Source organism: Papio anubis, chromosome 10 (genome assembly GCF_008728515.1).
Source record: "Papio anubis isolate 15944 chromosome 10, Panubis1.0, whole genome shotgun sequence".
Taxonomy (NCBI): domain Eukaryota; kingdom Metazoa; phylum Chordata; class Mammalia; order Primates; family Cercopithecidae; genus Papio; species Papio anubis.
This window is the reverse complement of record NC_044985.1, coordinates 144,253-166,686: the sequence shown is the minus strand read 5'-3', so window position 1 is coordinate 166,686 and position 22,434 is coordinate 144,253. Positions and strand designations below refer to the sequence as shown.

Genomic DNA, 22,434 nt, shown 5'->3' with positions numbered 1-22,434 from the left:
ATGTGGCTTTTTAATGACAATTATATATCAGTAAAGTTGTAAAAAAGTAAATAGTAATAAAAACAAAAGAAAACAAAGAACCTTGAATTTGGCAGTGTCACGGGCTCCTCTGCTGGCTGATTCAGGGCTCGGCGGGCTGGCGGCCCGACTGTGGGAGCAGTGTCCTGAACTTCTGATTCCAGAATCACGGCCCACTACACATTTCCTAAGAAGCTCCTCACAACAAAAGCTAAACCTAGAAGTAAAACATGTCATCCTAAACAAGCTTTAGTTGAGTTCACACACACACAAGAAATTCCCAGGACAAGAAAAGAAGGGAGAGTTCAAAAAGTATGGAATTCAGTGGGAGGTAGAACCCCAGAGACAGTGGCAATCACAGAAACGCTCACGAGCCGCACACTGGTTAAAAGTGACTGAGGCCCAACCAAAAAAAGTCCAGGACCAGATGGATTCACAGCTGAATTCTACCAGAGGTATAAGGAGGAGCTGGTACCATTCCTTCTGAAACTATTCCAATCAATAGAAAAAGAGGGAATCCTAACCCTAATCGTCACACACCGGGGCCTATTATGGGGAGGGGGGAGGGGGGAGAGATTGCATTGGGAGTTATACCTGATGTAAATGATGAGTTGATGGGTGCTGACGAGTTGATGGGTGCAGCACACCAACATGGCACAAGTATACATACGTAACAAACCTGCACGTTATGCACATGTACCCTAGAACTTAAAGTATAATTTAAAAAAAAAAAAAGTGACTGAGGCTGAGTGGGGTGGCTCACACCTGTCATCCCAGCACTTTGGGAGGCCGAGGCAGCTGGACCACGAGGTCAGGAGATCGAGACCATCCTGTCTAACACGGTGAAACCCCGTCTCTACTAAAAATACAAAAAATTAGCCAGGTGTGATGGCGGGTGCCTATAGTTCCAGCTTCTCGGGAGCCTGAGGCAGGAGAATGGCGTAAGTAAACCCGGGAGGCGGAGCTTGCAGTGAGCCTAGATCACGCCACTGCACCCCAGCCTGGGTAACAAAGAGAGACTCTGTCTCAAAAAAAAAGTGACTGAAAGCAGGGCCTTTGGGGGAGTAGGTGGGGGACTACAGAAGGGATAGCATTAGGAGAAATACCTAATGTAGATGACGGGTTGATGGGTGCAGCAAACCACCATGGCATGTGTATACCTATGGAACAAAACTGCACATTCTGCACATGTATCCTCAGAACTTAAGGTATAATAATAAAAAAGGTGTAATAATAAGAAAGATTGAATTTGGAAAGTCCAGCTATATGTTGGTTATGAAAAGCACACCTAAGGAACATTGAGAGATTGAAAATAAAAGAATGGATAAAATACATGGCTGGCAAAGACTAACCAAAAGAATGCCAGTGTGGGTGTATTAATATCAGAGGATGGCCTTTAAAGTCTTAGGGATAAGAAAGTAAAAGCCTTTATTACCATTGGTAATAAAGAAGCGACTCACAGGAACGATTCTGAACTTGTTTATGCACCTGCTCACATAAGGCTGAACTGTAACAATTAAAAGAGGAACTTGACAAATCCACTAGGATAGTGGGAGGTTTCCACACACTTCTCCTAATCACAGAGGAAAAACTAGTAAGACTACTGAGGATTTAACCAGTCAACAAGGCTGATCTAATGATCCCTTAACACTGCACCGACCCATTAGAGAATTCACCATCCTTTCCAACAGCCATGGCTCATCTCCAACGTAGGACCGTGTACGTCATAAAGCCAGTCTCAACTAACTTCAAAAAATCAGTATCACACAGACGACTGTTTGATGACAGTATCATTACATAGAAATCAGAAACAAAAAGATAACTAACATACTTTTTTTTTTTTTTTTTTTGAGACGGAGTCTCGCTCTGTGCCCCAGGCTGGAGTGCAGTGGTGCAATTTCGGCTCACTGAAAGCTCCGCCTCCCAGGTTCACGCCATTCTCCTGCCTCAGCCTCCCGAGTAGCTGGGACTACAGGCGCCCGCCACCGCGCCCGGCTAATTTTTTGTATTTTTAGTAGAGACGGGATTTCACCGTGTTAGCCAGGATGGTCTCGATCTCCTGACCTTGTGATCCGCCCGCCTCGGCCTCCCAAAGTGCTGGGATTACAGGCATGAGCCACCGCGCCCGGCCGATAACTAACATACTTCTAAGCCACAGGTCAAAGAGGAAATTATAATGAGGTTATTTAAAAAATTAGAATTGTCAAGATAATGGACATACCACCGATTAAACCTAGTGGTTTTTAGAAGGGACACTGTGTCCTCACATACTAATATTCTCTAAAAAGTGAATGAGCCATAAGGAAGTGTGCAGATTAAATGTAAGCCATGTTACTGAGGAGTTTGCAGAGGGCAGAGGAGAGCCCAGGAGAGGCTAGCTCCACTGGAGGTGTCGGCCAATGTCGGGGTAGCGGGCAGGGAAGCGGTGAGGTCAGAAGGAGGAGGTGGGATGTGGGGCCTGCCCGTCAACACCATCCTCCCCTCCTGATGGGCTGGTAGTCAGCAGTTTACCCCGCTGTGGAACACTCACTGCAGTTGTTTCTTACGGGAGACAGGCTCAACATCTTGCCCTAAAGCCTCATCTAGTTATAGAATAAGACAGTCAGGAAGTGCCAGGCCTGTGGCCAAATAGAGCCTGCCTGCTTCAGACTTTCAAATGTAACCCACTCCCATCCCTGTAAAAACCCTGAGCCTCCGCAGAAAGAATACTTGTTTGCTCCAGATTCCAGCCCCAGGCCATTCCCAGGACATAACCCTGGACTTACATCGCTTTATGCTGAGAAATTATGTGGGGATCACTCCTGAATCAACTCAGGAAGAAAATCTGTCTTTATAAGATTAGAATCTAATATTCAGTCAAATCAAATGTGGTTTTTAATGTACTCATTGAATTTCAGTATCTGTACACTTCAGTTAATCAAACTTGCTCTTCCAATGCAGCTGTTCAGACTGCACCAGCTCTGTCACCTGGAAGAGTTACCTTAGATTTTTTTTCCCCCCAAAGGCTTTTGTTTTCATTGAGACTGAGGGAGGCCTCTTGCCAAAATACCTGGAACTCAGACAAAGGCTGGACCCTCCACCCAGCGCAAGATGCCAGCCCCTGCCTCACAGGTAGTGTCCTGGGCAGTGATGCTGGGCAGGGAGGGCAGAAACGAGCCAACTGGCATTCTAGTCGCCAGGGTCCTGATCGTTAGTCACTTGGGACTTGGGACCTGGGATTCTCTGTGTCTGCGCATGTAAGCAGTGATGCCTACATGAGTCTGGAAGGTGACACCAAGCTATGTCGATGCTGAGGATGGCTCCAGTGTCCCTTAGATGAGTTCTTGGTGTCTTAGCCAGTTTGGTGAGATGAGGGGCCGCGGGTGCCCTGCAGGCCAGGCGTCACTGAGCTGAACACCCTGCCCAGCCTTAGCAACCTTCTCAGTTCAATGGTTAATGACAGCACCCACTTGCAGTTGCACAGTTTTCTGTGCTTGTCCGGGCATGCTCTGGTCCTCTCCTTGCCGTGGGAGGTAGGCATGCTGAAAGCGTCTGGCCCTGCCATACAGTCGGGGCGCCTGGCCCCACGGAGGCAGCGGCCGGAGACAGTTCCTGCAACAGACCCTTGGTTCCTTCACTTCTCTCCTCTGGGACGTCCTGTAACCACCACACAGCCCTCCTTCCCAAATGGTTTGATTTTTAATGTTTCCTTTTCTATTCCGAACGCCTTCTGCTTTGCAACTTACTTGAAACTGCAGGATCATGTTATTCCTCATGTCCTACCCTGCCCCTTAAGAGCCTCACACAGCACTGGCTTTGGGTGTGTGTTTGTTTTCCTTCTCTCAGTTAAGAATTAAAAGCAATTTTACTTTGAGAACGCTCTTATGACAAGTCCTGGGAAACCATGCCTGGGAGGGGCCGGTGGGGCGAATGGCTTCTGTACAAAGCTTATGTCAAGTAGCCTTCCTAAGAAATGGGGTTGAGTGCTTGGCCAGCTCTGGGCCTAGGGGAGCTTTGGGGAGTTTGTGCATCGATTGGTGTGCACAGCAGTTGGTCAGAGTTCAAGTCATTGTATGCACTGAGACATGCTACAGCCATGATGCCTAAGGGAAGGAAGCCACACCCAAAAGAACATGCAATAGTCCCCCCTCATCCAAGGTTTCAGTTACCTGAGGTCAACTGTAGTCCGAAAATAGTTGAGTACAGTGCAATAAGATATTTTGAGAAAGACCACTTCACATAACTTTTGTTACAGTCTATTGTTAGAATTGTTCTATTTTGTTAATTTTTTACTGTGCCTGATTTGTAGCTTATACTTTGTCACAGGTATGCATGTAGAGGAAGAAACAATACAGATAGGGTTCGGTACTCGGGGGCAGTGGTTCAGGCATCCGCTGGGGGTCTTGGAACATATCCCCTGTGGATAAGGGTGGCTACTGTGTAATTTGTTTATTTGAAACTCCAGAAAAGACAAAACAAGACTGTGTGGCAGAAAGCAGGTCATTGTGAGGAGTTGGAGGGAAGCAGGGATTGACTGGGGAGGGCAGGGGCTTTTTGGGGAAATGGCAACAGTCTAGATTTTTATCATGATGGTAGTTACAGGAATGTACACAGTTTTCAAATCTCATAGATCTGTGCGTTTTAAATGGATGCTTGAAAATGTATATCTCAATAAGTAGTTTAAGAAATGTGTAACGAGAGAGGGAAATACTTGCAGTTCTCTATTTTTCTTCTTGTCTTCAAAGCTTTATAACATCCCAAAATGTGTTTGCAACTTCAATCATTCTCGTTTTTGTTGTTGCCGTTCTTTTTGTGTTTTTTTTGCTCTAACAAACCAAACTCAGAAAACACTTCTTCAATGCAAGGGCATCGACTTTAAACCAGTTGGTTACAGAAGAACAAACAATGCAAACATATTAATTTGTTTCTTCTTGCTGAAAATGTTAGAGGTATGCTTTTCGCCATGACTTATGCAACGTATTTATACCTACATAAACCCACATGCGCGTTGGTCCTGTTCTGATTTTTAATGGGGTTGTTTTAAGAATGTGCTGCCTTTTCTCCCTGCTGATTGGGTTTGGCCTCATCACTTGTTTTCCGTGTTGATAAAAGGCAACCCTTCATACTTACCTCCTTTCCTAGGGGCACCTGGGGAACTGACGAGCCGTTTCTGAGCCTTCCTCCTTCTGGCCAAGGCAGGCACGGTGTAAACATGTGCACAGATGTCCTCAGGCCTTGTCTCTGACTCCTCTCTTCTTGCCCTCCCAGACTCCAGAGCCAGGTGCACACCTGCCAGGTGAAGGTGAGATTGAAGAGAACCAGCTCCCCACATCCCCTGCAGAACAAGTGGAGCAGGGATGGAGCCGGCAGACAGACCGCGATGATTCTGAAACACTGTCCCAGCAGAGTGAAACTGGATCAGACACAAACACTGACCCCTTTGAAAGTGCCTCCGACACAGAGTCCTTGTCTGGGGACCTCCCGAGGGGAGTCTTCCATCCTGTGAGAGGTACCCCTGTAGACATAGAAGTGCCTTGGGAATACCCTGATGTCTCAGCAACTGGACCCCCTCAAGAGCAGCATTTGACCAGTGTTCCTGGGCTTCATGCAAAGGAAGAACTCGATTTGTCCCCTAGCTTAAAGGACGACTCTTGCAAAAATGGGTGGCGAGCCTTTGCCACCGTTGCTGGAGAACAGGAGGCAGGACACCTCTGGGACTGCGCGACGAGCCTGGAGCGAGAGGCTTTGCTGGCAGGGGCTCCCCGACACACAGGGTGCTGCTTACAGAGGGCCACAGACAGCAGCGGTCCGGAGCCAGAACGGGGGGTGGCTATTCAAGACCTCAGAGGGCTCTCCGCTGTCTCTCTTCAGAAATCCAGGTCTGAGGGCTATCTGGGCATCCCAGTGGTCTGGCCCTTCCTTCTCTGGTGCTGTGAACTGGGTCGGAGTTGGCCACATATCCACAACAGGGCCAGGGCACTTGTGCCACTTAGCAGAGACCCAGTGGACAGCACAGCCCCTCTGGGGACCGGGACAAAGAGGGAAAGTACTCTAAGCCTTGCAGGGGACACAGAACTGCTCTGGTCCCAGCCCCACTTGGATGTTCCCTGCCGGCCTCCTTTGAGAACATCTTGCCTTCTACACACCAAGCGTCATCATAGTGCTCCAGAAACTATTGGTGACAAGAATAGGGCATCCCCCATACACGACTGTGGGCACATGAGGGCACCGGTCAGGGCCCATTCCATAGCAGGGTTTTCCTCAGAGTGCCTCGAGGATCCCATGGGACCGAATGTTGTGAAGTCTGGCACCCGTGTGAAGGAAGGGGAAGAAAATGAACGAGATCCAAGAACACAAAACGCCCTTTCCCCTACACCCACCCCGCTGGCTGGCCCGCTTCCTGCTTTTCAAAGTGGGGCTCCGCATCTGCAGGGTCCCTGCAAGCCCAGTGGGTTTCGCTTGCAAAGGGCCTTTCAGGACACTCCTTCTGCAGATCTCCTGGGGGAAAACCAGTTAAGACAGGAATCCAGGTCATGTCTGGTGGCTTCATGCCTCACGTCAGAGTTAGTGAAGCTCAGTGCGGAGGAAGTGCCTGAGCCCGCTGAGTACAAGTCGGAGCAAAGCCCAGAAAGCAGAACCCAGGAACCCCAAGGCACCCAACTCGCACCAAGAGCTGCTGATGAGAGACAGACACAGAAGCACCTCTGGGGCATTTCTGTCGAGGCAGGAAACCAAACCAGTAATTTCACATCAAAGTATGTGCTCGGCGTGGAAAGCAAGCCACCTACCAGGGCCAAGTTCCCACGGCAGCCTAGCAGTCAGGGGACCCAGGTGTGGAGTGGAGACTCGATGGGCTGCTTGGAAGTGAGTGACAGTTCAGATGCCCCTGAGACCACCCAGAAATCAAGCGCAATAGACACTTCAAAGGCAGCCGAAGAGGCCATGGTTCTAGACCCCAATTTCAGGGAAAAAGCTTTGCAAGGTCTTTCAGAATTCAAGGCAGCCACGGTGTCTCACTGCGGCCCTGGGGCTGAGGAGGGTGAACAGGGGCCTGGGGGTGCCGTGGGCCGGCAGCTGGACCCCAAAGCAGGCGGTGAAGCCTCCAGGGGCAGGGGCGCCCTCATCATTGTGGCTGTGGAGCAGAAAGGTCTTCAGGCCGCCAGGAGCAATGTGGGGCCTGTTCCAGAAGCACTGCCCCCTCACTTTCCTGAGGAAAGACCGGAATCTCCCCTGAGCACTGGCGAGACCGCCCGTGAGTCTCCCGCTACGGGGAAAACACCAGCCGGTAATGGGTGTGAGCTGCCGGCAGCCCCCGTACAGGGAGCTGGTGATGGGGCGCTTCAGCCCGTGGCCCAGGCCGCAGAGCTCGGGAGCGTGCTGGTTCCCCGAGCTGCTTCGGAGGAGAAGCCGAGCACAGCGGCGCCCCCGGGAGAGACACTGCGTGGGGAGAGCCAGAGCCCCGGGGCCAGGGAGCGTGGCGCCCAGGAGGCCCCGGAGGGCGGCGCTGCAGCAGCCCCGGGCCAGCGCCCCTGCATCCCCGCCTTGGAGCCGCCCCAGCCGCCACGCGGGCTCCGCAAGGCGGTGCAGGAACCTAGGAAGCGCCCGACGTTTTCCAAGGTGACCTCCTTCACGAGGGGCAGGCCCTTGGCCACTGAGAGCCCAGGAGGGGACCCGGCCCCGACCACCGAGGGCCGCGGCGGGGGTTCTTCAGGCCCCGAGGGGCTGCCCCAGGAGAATCCGCCCCGGGCGGCCCGCTGGGACGCGCCGCCTCTGCACCACGGGGACGCCAGCGCCTGGCCCGAGTTTGCCCCGCAGGCTGCAGGCGACAGGACCGCAGGGCCGGCAGGGACCGGGCACATGGGGACCGCAGGGGACCTTGGTAGGCGAGGGCCTTCCTCCGAGAGCTGCAACGCAAAGAGACTCAAAACAACGGAGAAAAAGCTCAGGGCAAGGTTGGCCTTGGCTCATAAGACCTTTTCAAGCTTTTTTGAGTCAATCGTTGTAGAGAAAGAGAACACCCAGGAACGTTCCCCAGGTTCTCCCAAGGGCGAGAAGGAGAAGAGCAGGCTGCGCCAGGGTTCCTGGCGGGCCTTTCTGAAAAGCAAAGACACCGAAAGCCCCAAAAAGCCCGCCCTAGTGAGACCGCTGCTAGGACCCGGAATTCTTTCCCCGGCAGAGACCGACAGCCACCGTGAGGAGCGGGCGGGGGACAAAGAGGGCTATGTTTTTAGCGATCACTGGGCACCCCCACTTGCCCCCACACCTTTGGCCCCCAGTTTAGTTTCTCCAGAACGCAGGAGGAAAAGTGAACCGACCATCAGGTGCCCAGCCGCCCAGGAAGGCGGTAGGCACCTCCCTTCAGGTATCTTTCCTGAAAAGTCCTGGCTGGTGTCCCCCGGCAGCCCTCGGGCCCAGCAGGCTGGCATCGCGCACACCCTGCCTTCCAGCTCTGCCTGCTGCCTGGCGTATGAAAACCCCGGGACGCCCTGCAGACCCACGAGCCCCAAGCCCCTGAGTCCCAGGCCTAATGCTCAGCGGACGGGTCCCCACTACCCCGGGAGGGGTAGCGCCGTCTCCATGGTTTCTCTTGGAAGCTACAGCTACGTGGACAGCAGTTCAGGGGACCCTGAAAGACCCAAGATTCCCAAGGGCCGGACCAGTCTCCTGCTTTCTCTGCAGACGCTAAACCAGGACGAGCAGAAGGAAGAGGGCAGGGAAGGAGGCCCGGGTCCACGCGGCTTGGGCACAGCGCCCTGGCTCAGGGACCTTCCTAGGAATGAGGTGAGTATCTGAATCGCACCAACCCTTTCCTGACCTCCTCAGGCAAGAGGAGGAGGGGAGCAGGCGGGAATCTTCCTAAGTGAGGGGAGATTCAAGTAGGAAGGCCAGGCCAAAATTGCCCCCATTACACTCCCAGCCCCCGCAACCGCCCCCTCCCCTAGTGAACACAGCGTGTGACCAGCTTCTTGAACGTTACCAAGCTAACAAGCCGGAATTGGCATTTCATCATTTTGTGTTTTTCTTTAATTTCAAGCCATTTGAATTTTCTTTTGTATGAACTGCCGGCTCCCTAGGTACTGCCCATTTTCTTTTCTTTTCTTTCTTTTTTTTTTTTTTTTTGAGATGGAGTCTCGCCCTGTCGCCAAGGCTGGAGTGCAGTCGCTCCATCTCGGCTCACTGTAACCTCTGCCTCCTGGGTTCAAGCAATTCTCTGCCTCAGCCTCAGGAGTAGCTTGGATTACAGGCGCCCGTCACCACACCCGACTGATTTTTGTATTTTTAGTAGAGACAGGGTTTCACCATCTTGGCCAGGCTGGTCTTGAACTCCTGACCTCGTGATCCACCCGCCTCATCCGGCACTGACCATTTTCTACTGAATGGTCTGTGTAGGCTTTTGTGTTAAACCTAGTCCTTCTCCACCGTGGCATTTAAAAAAAATTCCCCATATTGTCTTCTAGTACTTTAATGGCTTCTATTTTATCGTATTTAGAATTTGATCCAGCTGAACTTATTTCGTATAAAGAGACAGGAATTGTTGGTGCTTCTGAAATGTTTAGTGCAGTAAGATGGTCTCTTCCCCAAAGTGACCGCTTCTGTCCGGGATAGGTTAGCAGGGTCAGGCACAGGAAGGAGCAGACAAGGGTGGAATTTCTCATCCCAGCTGCCCTTGGAATGAGGGAGCTTTTCTGGAAATTCCAGAAAGAGAGTGCCCTGGAGACTGCGAAAAGTAAAAAGTAAGGCTCCCTTCGCTTCTTTACACCAAGAGATGTCACCTCTCCCATGCGGCCAGAGCCGGGGAGCACAGGCCACAGCAGCCCCACGCGGTGGCGCGGTGGCCTCTCGGGTGCTCCCCTCCGCCTGCAGGCAGATGTCAGCCACCCCCGGGCTCATGGGCTGCACGGCTGGGAAGGCTACATAGGAGGTGCTGGCAGAGCGCCTCCAGGCCAGGCTAAGAGGGGCGGAGCTGGGTGAGAAGGGGTTTCCCAGCAGAGCATCCGACAAAGCTGAGTGGACAGCATACATTCAAATAGGATCACTACCAGCAGGAAACGGCTTCACCTCCTCAACCTGTTTCTGCATCTGTAGGCTGTTAAACATGAAAGGACTTTTTTGTTTTGTTTTGTTTTGTTTTTTGGGGGGTCCTTTTTTTCGTTACTGTTACTACTAAAGTTTAAAAACAAAGCCAAACAATACAGATGTAGAAAGGAAAAGGCCTCTCCCCAAAACCCCCGCTAATCCCACTCCATGCAAGGAAACACTGCCGTATACTAAGGTGTCTCATCTTTCATTGTGTTCTTACACAGGGTTTATGGGGCAGTTTGGGGAGAGGGAGTTACACCGCGTGGTCAGACATACACATTGCTCTGCGCCTTTCTTGCTTGTTTAATACGGCAGGTACAGCCCTCCGGCGCCTCATATTCGTGGCTGTGTTTGGAAGTTGCGTAATAGTTCAGAGTAGGACCATGCCGTATTTCCTTTAACGGTTCTTCTACTGATTGGCGCTGAGGTAATCTGTAGTTTGGGATCTTTATAAATAATGCTGCGGCAGCACCCTGGAGCACGTGTCCTTAGATATCGATGCTTTTATTTCTGTCAGATATAAAAGTGGGATTGCACAAAGGGTAGGGGTATTTTAATAGCTTCCAGATTACTTCTGAAATGACTGGCAATCGACGCTTAACAGCAGTATCTGAGTGCCCATTTTCTCACACCCCTGCAACTTCGTTGCTTATTGCCCTTTTATATTTTCGATCACCTGAAAATACATAGAGAGCTTGATTTAAAAGTAAAAAGACATTTTAGTGTTAGGCAACTCAGAGTTAAATCAAGTAGTCAAAAGAAGATTTTACAGTATTTGAATTAACAAGCCTGATTTAATGGTGATACAAGCCAGGCGCGGTGGCTCACACCTGTAATCTCAGCACTTTGGGAGGCCGAAGTAAGCAGATCACCTGAGGTCAGGAGTTCAACACCAGCCTGGCCAACATGGTGAAACCCCGTCTCTACTAAAAATACAAAAATTAGCTGTGCCTGGTGGTGGGTGCCTGTAATCCCAGCTACTTGGGAGGCTAAGGCAGGAGAATCACTTGAATCCGGGAGGCAAAGGTTGCAGTGAGCCGTGCCACTGCACTCCAGCCTGGGCAACAAAGCAAGACTCCATCTCAAAAAAAAAAAAAAAGTGATATATACATATATGTCCGTGTATACACACTGTATACACATGCACACACATACATGGTGCAGAAGCACATACTGGAAGGCAGATATTCCTGGAAATGGTCCCTGTGCTCACTTGGCATTGTGCATGGGATGGAGCAGGTGCATTGGGCCTCAGGCACACACCTGGACAGCCTGCTTGGTTTGTTGGGTTTTTTTTGTGTGTGTGTGTGCCTTTCTGTTTGTTTTTTGTTTATTTGGTTTGATTCAGGGTCTTGCTGTGTCTCCCAGGCTAGAATGTGGTGACAAGATCACAGCTCACTCAGTCTGGATCTCCCAGGCTCAAGCAATCTTCCTGCCTCAGCCTCCCAAGTTGCTGAGCCCCCAGACATGCGCCACCACACCCAGATAATTTTTTAATTTTTTGTAGTGATGGAGTCTCACCTTGTTGCCCCGGTTGGGTTTTAACAAACAGTGATTGAGATGATAAGTAGAAAGTATCCAGCAAAGGGCCAGGCGTGAAGCGGGTGTCCGATAAATTGAGCTCCTATTCCTCTTTCCGTTTCACTCCTTACTGGAGAAGAGGAAGGCCTAGTACACTGCGCATCAGACCACAGACAGAACAGCAGGTACATAGGGAACGGGAAGGGAAGCAAAGCTGGGAAAGCTCCCTGTGTCTGGTAGAACCCTGGATGGTGGTGGAATATGAAACTCCCCGTGTAGAAATGACTGCGCCATCTTGTGGGCATTCCTGGGAGAGCAGGATCTGATGATCAGAGTAATTTGCAAGAAATTCAGTCAGTTATTCCCACTTCTTCCCTGCACAACGGTATTAAGGAGCAGCAGGTCTCTTATCCCAGTCTTTTAAAACAACCATTCTTAATATTTTGTTTACTTCTAGATTTCTTCCACAAACAAGTTTTATATATTTAACATGGCTGTGACATTATCGTGTATAGAGATCTCAATTTTCTGTGATTTTACATCCTGCAGTTTCTTTAAAGCTTTTCAAGGTCACAGAACAGCATAATGCATAAACGTGTAGCTATATATTGTCAACACACACCGGATGACCTCCACCAGGTCATAAAACACCACATCCCCCACCCTGCCCCCTTCTGCCACCTCCCTTCCTCCTCCCTGCCCTACCCACTATGCCCCATCTCATGGTGTTCATTTGCATTTCATTATCGTGTTACTACTTTATTACCATGGGTGTGGGGGCTTGCCCGTTTTGAGGTTTATATAATCAAAACCTTACACATTCCTTTAAACCTTACTCAGTCTATTTGGTGTCTGCCTTCCCCTGCTCTAATTAAGAATCATCCTGTGGACTGGGTGCGGTGGCTCACGCCTGTCATCCCAGCACTTTGGGAGGCCAAGGCCAGCGGATCACGAGGTCAGGAGATCGAGACCATCCTGGCTAACACGGTGAAATCCCATCTCTACTGAAAATACAAAAAATTAGCCGGGCCTGGTGGCGGGTGCCTGTGGTCCCAGCTGAGGCAGGAGAATGGCGGGAACCCAGGAGGCAGAGCTTGCAGTGAGCCGAGATCACGCCACTGTACTCCAGCCTGGGCGACAGAGCAAGACTCCGTCTCAAAAAACAAAAAACAGGAAACCTCCTGTCCTACGAACCTACAGCTCTCTCATCATGATGCTGAGTTGCTCTGAATCATCGGAACACACTGTCTTTCTCAGTCAGCTGCTGGTGGACTTGGGGGTTGTGCCCAGTTTCAGGCTACTGTGAAGATTTGGGTCAGGGGCCTGCTGCACGTGCATGTGTATTTCTGTGGGGTGCATTTTAGGGGTGTCCTTGGGGGAGGCATATCTTTAGTCTTACTAAATACTCAAATTATTTTTCCAAAGTGATTGCATCAGATTACACTCTCTCATTAGGAGTGTCCTTTGCTCTGTCTTCTCATTCACATTTGGTTGATACTGTCAGCCTTTTTAATTGCAGCCATTCTGCTAGGTGTGTAGCAGAATCTCACTGTGACTTTTAGTTTTCATTTTCCTGATGTCTGAAGAGGCTAGGGAACTTTAGTTTTTGTTTTTGTTTTTTGAGACCGAGTCCCCCTCTGTCACCCAGGCTGGAGTGCAGTGGTGTGATCTCAGCTCACTGTAACCTCTGCCTCCCGGGTTCAAGCGATTCTTCTGCCTCAGCCTCCCGAGTAGCTGGGACTATAGGCACCCGCCACCATGCTCAGCTAATTTTTGCATTTTTAGTAGAGATGGGGTTTCATCATGTTGGTTAGGCTGGTCTCGAACTCCTGAGGTCGAGTGATCCACCCACCTCGGTCTCCCAAAGTGCTGGGATTACAGGCATGAGCCACTGCACTTGGCCTAAGGAACATTTTATGTGCTCTTTGACACTCTGGATACCCTTGTCAAACTAAAATAATCAAAAAGGTCGGAATCTAGTTTAAAAAGAGTTTATTCAGGCCAGGCACAGTGGCTCAAGCCTGTAATCCCAGCACTTTGGGAGGCCAAGGCAGGGGGATCACCTGAGGTCAGGAGTTTGAGACCAGGCTGACCAACATGGAGAAACCCCATCTCTACTAAAAATACAAAAGTCAGCCTGGTATGGCCTGTAATCCCAGCTACTTGGGAGGCTGAGGCAGGAGAATCGCTTGGACCAGGGAGATGGAGGTTGCGGTGAGCCGAGACTGTGCCATTGCACTCCAGCCTGGGCAACAAGAGTGAAACTCTGTCTCAAAAAAAAGAGTTTATTCAGCACAGAAGTTGAGGACTGCAGCCCGGGACATACTTCCAAGTTGCCTTGGAGAGTGCTCCAGAGAACAAAAGAGAAGCTCAAATTTTTTAAAGAAAAGAAGGAGGAATCAGGAGAGGGAGTGAGTACAAAGGTTGTTTATTAGGAATTCTCACTGGTTTATGGAAGTAACCCTGGCTGGTGACTGGCTATACCTTGTTGAACTATAAGGTATGTGGCATTTTATGGCTACTTGGAGTGAGTTAGTCTAGAGTCCACATAGCAAGTGGCTCTAAGAGGTAGCTATTTAGCTGAAGGGGGAGTGAGATATTACGTCTTAAATGCCTTTTGGGTTTGGGCCTGATAATTTAAAGGGCTCACATTCCTCAGATAATTTTTTTTCTTACTCTCTTGTGGGACATGTCTCTCCTAGTCTGTTGTCCATTTGTTTTGGGGTTGTCTTTCTCTTACTGATTCTGGATAGAATTGCATTGTTGGTTAATATGCCACAAATATTTCCCATTTCATGTGGCTTGTCTTTTCCCTCTTTAATGGTATCTTTATTTATTTATTTATTTATTTTGAGATGGAGTCTTGCCCTGTTGCCCAGGCTGGAGTGCAGTGGCACGATCTTGGCTCACTGCAACTTCCACTTCCCGGGTTCAAGCAATTCTCCCACCTCAGCCTCCCAAGTAGCTGGGACTACAGGCACAAGCCACCATGCCCAGCTAATTTTTGTATTTTTAGTAGAGACGGGTTTTGCCATATTGGCCAGGGTAGTCTCAAACTTGTGAGCTCAAGTGATCCACCCACCTCAGCCTCCCAAAGTGTTGGGATTACAGGTGTGAGCCATCGCGCCTGGCCATAATGATATCTTTTGATGAACAGAAATTCTCAATTTTAATGTTGTCAAGTGTATCCATCTTTTCTTTTTTTTTTTTTTTTTTTTTTTTTGAGATGGAGTCTCGCTCTGTCGCCCAGACTGGAGTGCAGTGGCCGGATCTCAGCTCACTGCAAGCTCCGCCTCCCGGGTTTACGCCATTCTCCTGCCTCAGCCTCCCGAGTAGCTGGGACTACAGGCGCCCGCCACCTCGCCCGGCTAGTTTTTTGTATTTTTAGTAGAGACGGGGTTTCACCGTATTAGCCAGGATGGTCTCGATCTCCTGACCTCGTGATCCACCCGTCTCGGCCTCCCAAAGTGCTGGGATTACAGGCTTGAGCCACCGCGCCCGGCCCATCTTTTCTCTACCCCAAGGTCATGAAGAGCATCCTTTAAATTACCTTCTTAAAAACTTTCACGGTCTTGCTTATGACATGTTGGTCTCTGAGATGCCTATAACTGGCATTTGGGTTCCATTCGTCTATTTGTCCATCCTTCTACTGACGCAGTATCCTAATCGCTGTAGCTGTACAGTAAGCATTACTGACCAGTCTACCAGTTCCTCTCACGTGGTCATCAAGTCGATAAACTGAGCTCACTGAGTGCCACTTGTGGGCAGGCAATGCTCTGGATGCAGCAGACACTGTACTGAATAATACAGCAGGATGTCCGTCCTCACAAGAGGACAGCATGCGGCAGTCAATAAATTAGTGAGCAAGTAAGATCATTTCAGATAAAGGGAAATGGGAAAGAGAGTTGAGAGGTTTGATGGAGGGGCACCCTTTGCTTGGAGATTTTGGGTCTGACATTTGAACCAAGTCTCGAGTGATGAGGAAGCTGTAGAGCCCTGTAAGGTCCAGCCTCATATGTTAGTAACATGGAGGAATCCCCTCGGTGTTGCCATCCCCATTGGTGCCTGACGCTTTAGCTGCAGTCTTGATAGGATTGTTTTCCTCATCTGTAGATGCTGTAGAATTTAACCCTCCACAGTGTCACCTCCCACCTGCGAGACCGTGGCATATTTCCTTTTTTTTTTTTTTTTTTTTTGAGACTGAGTCTCACACTGTCGTGGGTAGTGGTGTGATCTTGGCTCACTGCAACTCCCACCTCCCGGGTTCAAGTGATTCTCCTGCCTCAGCCTCCCAAGTAGCTGGGATTACAGGCACCTGCCACCACACCCAGCTAATTTTTTGTAATTTTAGTAGAGATGGGGTTTCACTATGTTGGCCAGGCTGGTCTCGAACTCCTGACCTTGTGATCCGCTCCGACCGTGGGGTATTTCTGTGTGTGTGTGTGATGCAGACCAGCATGAGGCAGTCCTCTGGAGCTGTTTGCATTTAGAGATTTCTTTCCTCTGGGATTTCAGGTTTGGGGGCAGAGAACCTTTGATTCCAGAGGAAGCAGGCTCCAGCGTCTGCTGAAGGCATGCATACAGGATCATGCCCCTGGCTGAAGCGGCTTAGGAAGGACACCAAGACTGAGAGAGAGCAGGACAGAAATAGTTGTGGCTGGGCAAGAGGAATGAGAGGAGACTGGAAATTCAGAACTCCTGTGGGTGTCTTAATACCCACTCTGACCTGACCGTGAGCCTTGGAGTAAGACCATACTGGGACCCAGTTTCCTTGTCTGTCAAGGATTGGACCAGGTGATTTCCTAGGTCTCTGCTGGGTGTAATATCCTCTTTATGGAATGAATGCTGGATAGCTTTCCTGTCCACCAGCCACAGCCTTTCTAACTTTGGTGGCAAGATTCCAACATACTGTTTCTGCTTAGGAGTTCTAAGAGAGAGTGTGTGTGTGTGTGTGTGTGTGTGTGTGTGTGTGTGTGAGAGAGAGAGAGAGAGAGAGAATGAATATTTTCTAGCCTTTAAAATCTGTTTATAATCTGAAATTTATATGGAGAGATACATGCCCTAAAATAGTTAAAACAACTTTGAGAAAGATAAATCAAGTGAGGGGAATCAATATTTGATATTAATTCATACTTATTACCTGAAGTAATCAAGACCATGTAGTATTGGGGGAGGGAAAATTACATAGAGTAATGGAAAAGAATAGAGAACACAGAAATAGACCCACACAAATATACCCGCCAATTTTAAGGTGCAAAAGCAATTCAATGGATAGTCTTTTCGACAAACAATGCTGGAGCATTTGGATATCCAAAGCAAAAAAAAAGGAAAATTTTAACCTAAATCTCACAGTTTATTTAAAAATTAATGCAAGAACTTCCTTTAGCCATTCTTTAAGGGTAGCTCTGTAGGCAATAAATTCTCTCATTCTTCCTTTCTTTGAGAAGGTCTCAATTTTCCCTTCATTACTGAAGAATATGTTCACTGGATAAAAGATTCTAAGTTAATAGTTATTTTCTTGAAAAGTGACACTTGAAAAGTTTTATGTCACTTCTTTCTGGCCTTCAGGTGTCTGATGCCTTTTAAAGTGTTTTTCTCTTATAAGGAAGGTGTCTTTTTTCCCTCTCACTGCTCTCAATAATTTTTATTTGTCCTTAGATTTCAGAAGTTTGCTTATGCTTCTTCTCCATGTGGATTACTTTGGATTTATACTATGTGGACTTTGCACAGCTTCTTAAATCTATGAGTTTATATCTTTGACCAAATTTAGGAAATTCTGAGCATCACTTCTTTAAATACTTTTTTACCCCAACCCACTTTCTCCTCTCTCTTTTGGACTCCAATTATCTGGTGTTTGATCTTTCTTTGCAGTCTCACAGGTCTATGATGCTATGTTTGGTTTTCTTTCTTTCTTCAGTCTGTTTTCTCTCTGTTGTTCAGATTGTATAATTCTGTTTCTTCCATCTACTGGTTTTCACTGATCCTCTTATCCTCTCCATTCTCCTGTAAGCCCATCCAGTGAACTTTTTATTTCAGTTATATTTTTCAATTCTGTAATTTCCACTTAGATATTCTTTATATATTATATTTCTTTGCTAAGATTTCCCATTTTCTGAGCTGTTCTATTATTCATTTGTTTCAGGAGTGTTTGTATTGCTTGTTGAAGCATTTTTATGATAGCTGCTTTAAAATCTTTGTTTGATAATTCCTGCACCTTGTGTCTTCTCACTGCTGGTGTCTGTTGACTCTCTTTTTTATTCAAGTTGAGATTTTCCCTGTTCTTGTTATGATTAATGAGTTTCTATTTTATTCTGGGTATTTTGGGGAGTGCATTTTGAGTCTTTGTATCTTATTTAAATCTTGTTTTGGAAAACCACCTCTGACTCCACTCTGATGTGGCAAGGTGGGCACTACCTCGTTACGGCCAGGTTTGGGTGAAACGCTACATTCCTTTATTGGCCTCTATTGACACTTTATGCAAGGGTGGGTGTTTCATTTACTAATGGGCGGGGATGAGAGTTAAGATTTTACACCAAGCTTGCACCAATAGCATGGTGTAAGAGTTAAAGAAAGAGGAAAGAAACACAACACAAAAAGTGGCTCAACAGTCAAAGACAGATTTATTTTGGAAAATAAATCTGAGAGGGGCTTCTGGCTGATTTTTGGTCAGGAGCACTCTCTCTTACAGATTAAGAGTATGTATTGGTGAGAGCTTATTACAGGCTTGGAATATTTCTGTTGCGGGGAGAAGTTTATGGTGGGGTTGGAATGTCTCTGGTTGGAGGGGAGGTTATCTTGGGGCTGACATCTCTCTGGCTGGAGGAGAGGGTATCTTGGGGTTGGCATGTCTCTGGTTGGGGAGGGATTTGGAATGTTTCTGGTCAGAGACGTTATTTGTAGTTTATGGTCATGCTGATCTTAGCCATTAGGCTGATGCCCTTTAGATTTTAGGCAGTTTTTGATCAAGGTGGACTTTAGAATGGCGATGCTTGTCCAAGATGATGATATTCCTGCTCTGTCAGTGGGATCAGGAGGCCTTGCGAATGCTAGCTGGTGGTGAAGGTGCTGGTTCTTTATCTGGCCTTCTACATTACTCCAACAGGGCAGGGGAGGAATGCCTCACTGACACCAGGTAGAGGATGGAAGACTGGCTTCACACATTGTCTTCACAGACACCATGGCGGAGGGCCTCACTGACACTGGCAGGGGAAGAAAGTTCAGGCTTTCCCATCAGCCTTCTGTCACACCCGTTGGCTCGGGGACATATGTGACCCACGACAGGTGAGGTTGGAAGTTCTTCACTCAGGCTTTGCTGGGGTGTGAGGGAGACAGGTGTATGTTGCATGGTTTTTACCTAATGTTTGGCTTGAGTAGAGCATTTGTCTAAAAGTTTTCTGTCTTGCTAGGCTGGTCCTTTAGCTAGAGAATGCAGGCTTCTGTTGGAACTTTTCTGTCTGGACCTAGTGACAGCTCCAGCAAGATTGCTCAGCATCCATATAGGAAGCATGTATGAGTGGTATATATGCGGCAAAAGAAAACCTAGGGAACTCCCTGGTGCGTCATTCCTTGTTGTATTCTATGATCCCTAGCTGGTCTACTTTCTTCTCTCCACCATTCAGATGTCTTTGTTTTCATATCTTTGTTTTATATATAATGTCTTAGGTTTTTAGCTGTGCTTAGTGAAACAAACAGGGAGAAGTGTGTCTATGCCATCTTGTCCAGAATTGGAAGTTTCCTGTTTTGTTTTCTTTAATAGCATACTGTTCTTATTTGATGATTTCAGTGTCTTCCTTTTTCTTCTTCAGGTTATTAATTTTAGTTATTTTGAAGTTTTCTTCTTTACATTTTCTCTTTCTTAGTTTTTTTCCCTATTTGTTTATTTTGGTCATTTTAGTGTGTTGGAGGTTTTTCCTAAATGCCTAGCAATCTTTGGGTGAATTTCATATTTATTTCAGAGTAAGAGACCAAATATCTGTTTAGATATTATGGGGGCACGTGTGGAGCTAATCAGCTGGTGTGCTTTCCTGTCAAGTGATTTTAAAAGAGAAATTGCTTATTTTATAAGTCAACGTTTAGAGGTCTCTTCTCTGAGGTGGGTCAGTTTCTCCAGAGCGGTATCCTCCAGTCACTTATTGAGGAGATACAGGATTATACTGGGAAAGAATGAAGCAGGGTGCTGAGTCACTCCCTGCTCACCACACAGGTTTTCTTGTTATCCTGTTTTCATCCCAAACCCCTCCACTGCTTTCACCAGGAAGTCTGTGGTCCCCACAAGCTGGAGATTCTTGTTCAGTTATTCAGGACCATAAGTCTCTCGAGTTTGATCTTGGCTGGCAGTTTTGAGAGTAGGAGAAATGAAAAGGGGAGTATACACAGTCATGTGGCTGACTGCAATGGGACCTTAACTGAGGGTCACACTTACAAACTTTAAACCAGAACCTCTGCCTGCTTCCTTCCATGCGAACTCCAAGTCATCTGCATTTCTTTAGATAGCCTCCTGTGCTCTGCAGCACCATCTACCCCTTCTACATCTACTTTACCCTTTCCAGATTTTCTTGAACTTTCTCATCTACCATTGTCTCATCATTTCTTAATGCTGCTTTTTTGGGAATACAATGAAGGACAAAAGTTCCTTTAGTCAAACTCAGATTATCCCACCCCAAAGTCTGCTTTCTGGCCCTCTCCCCTAGGACACATGAGGACCACCAGGACAGCCTGAGCTCCTTGCCTCCCTCTAATCTGTCTCTCTAGTACAGTAAGTCCCAGACTACCCTTGCCTCAGAATTCCCTGGAGGGCATTTTAGACACAAATTGCCAACCATTCCCTCAGGGCTCGGAAATCCATTTCTCACCCATTCCCAGGAGTATGGTCTATCTGTTGCTGCATAGCCCGGAGGATCCAGCTGGGTGCCTCTGGGCAAGGACTTGCTCTGAGGCAAGTCGCTTAAGTTCTCTGAGTTTCTGAGGGAGGAGATACCAGCTGTTTCTGATCCACAAGGTACTTGGGGAGAAAGAACTAGCTGAAAATAGTTTTCCAATGTAGAGCAGTATTTTGGAGCTCAAATAAACACATTAGATCAGTGGTTTGCAACCTTGGCCGCACATGAGAATTACCTGGAGAGCTAGAAAAAGTCTTAATTCCCAGGCTGTACCCCAAAACCATTATATAATAATTATCCAGCCATCCAATTTCTCTTCCTCCATCTCTCTCTCTTTCATTGTATACATATGCATATGTATACATTTTTAATTTTAGAATACCTCAGATTTGGCCGGGCGCGGTGGCTCAAGCCTGTAATCCCAGCACTTTGGGAGGCCGAGGCGGGCGGATCACCAGGTCAGGAGGTCGATACCATCCTGGCTAACATGGTGAAACCCCGTCTCTACTAAAAAAAATACAAAAAACTAGCCGGGCGTGGTGGCGGGCGCCTGTAGTCCCAGCTACTCAGGAGGCTGAGGCAGGAGAATGGCATGAACCCGGGAGGCAGAGCTTGCAGTGAGCCGAGATCGCGCCACTGCACTCCAGCCTGGGCGACAGAGCGAGACTCAGTCTCAAAAAAAAAAAAAAAAAAAAAAAAAGAATACCTCAGATTAAGCAGAGAATCTATAATTAAATCCTAATCTTGTAGAAAATTCTTATGCAAAATACTCTAATCTCTCAAGTACATCTAATCACTTCCAGAATAAGGACCCCCTACAATTTCTACCGTAAAAATAAACTCTATCCAGGAGCTTAATTTAAAATAAGAACTTCATTTTCCACGTACTTACCTACAAAATAAACACCATATTCTGTTCAGCAAGAGATACTTAAGAAGCAAAAACCCGAGATCCAATATTAAGTAAGCATACCCACTTTTCTCCAACTGATATGTCAGTAATACATTATAGCGGAAACAGTCTCCCGTACAACTGGAGTGGAGTGTTGGGTTGAACAGTCAGTCCCTGTGATAGTCTCCAGTGAGGGCTGCTCTTGCCAACCCTTTTTTCTAGGAGCAACGGATTAGCAAAATCTTGCCTTATCAGACCCAGCCTCCTTAGTCCTCCAGTATAGATACGTTTTTAAGGCAGACTCTTGAAATATTTAAAAGAAATTCCACCTTAGTTTTTAGCACACGGCACACACAGGCTGTTTGGGGATACCATTCCGCAGAGGTTGCTGCTATGAAGTAGGTGTTCATGGGGTGGGCACAGGGGGTCGTTAGACTTGGACAACACGTGGGAAGAAAAGGGTTTCTTCTCCCGGTGGCAAATTCCAAACAGAGATGCTGGTGATGCCAACATAGGCCTAACTATTCTGCTAGTGGAGACATATTTTATTTTGAAATCCTTACGGTGCCTGGTGCGTAACGGCAACCTGTGATGGTGGTGGCAACATGGGTGAAGTGGAGCCTTGCCTACATTTCAGTGAGCATCGAAGTTAAGCTAGAAGGGGTACTGGGCTCTGGAAGTGTGCTGCTGCTGCAGTTCTGTTCGTAAGGGATGTTGTTTAAGCAGGAGCTTTTACCCCAGTTGCTGGCCTTTAAAAAGTATTTCTAGCCGGGCGCAGTGGCTCAAGCCTGTAATGCCAGCACTTTGAGAGGCTGAGACGGGCGGATCACGAGTCAGGAGATTGAGACCATCCTGGCTAACACGGTGAAACCCCGTCTCTACTAAAAAATACAAAAAAAAAAAAACTTAGCCGGGCGTGGTGGCGGCGCCTGCAGTCCCAGCTACTCGGGAGGCTGAGGCAGGAGAATGGCGTGAACCCGGGAGGCGGAGCTTGCAGTGAGCTGAGATCCGGCCACTGCACTCCAGCCTGGGCGACAGAGCGAGACTCCACCTCAAAAAAAAAAA

The 22,434-nt window shown here is 48.0% G+C and overlaps 1 protein-coding gene, 1 long non-coding RNA gene and 1 other non-coding gene across 6 annotated transcripts in view; 1 reads left to right on the top strand and 2 right to left on the bottom strand.

Moving 5' to 3' along the window:
• Positions 1 to 22,434, top strand: part of ARHGEF4 (Rho guanine nucleotide exchange factor 4) — a 208,607-nt gene that overhangs the window by 68,667 nt on the left and 117,506 nt on the right. The window contains exon 2 of the mRNA XM_017948007.3: positions 5,266 to 8,778. Coding sequence (XP_017803496.3) covers positions 5,266 to 8,778 — 3,513 coding nt within the window. The remainder of the gene's footprint in view (positions 1 to 5,265; positions 8,779 to 22,434) is intronic.
• The window catches only part of LOC108581790, a 29,351-nt gene continuing 17,416 nt past the window's right edge, over positions 10,500 to 22,434 (bottom strand). For 3 of the 4 annotated variants that reach the window (XR_001894584.3, XR_004176432.1, XR_001894582.3), the window contains exon 3: positions 10,668 to 10,753. This is a non-coding gene — a long non-coding RNA (uncharacterized LOC108581790). Of the gene's footprint in view, positions 10,588 to 10,667; positions 10,754 to 22,434 lie in introns of those variants that run through there. The other variant, XR_004176433.1, reaches the window with a different exon arrangement.
• Positions 21,519 to 21,648, bottom strand: LOC116269301. The gene has a single exon (XR_004176780.1).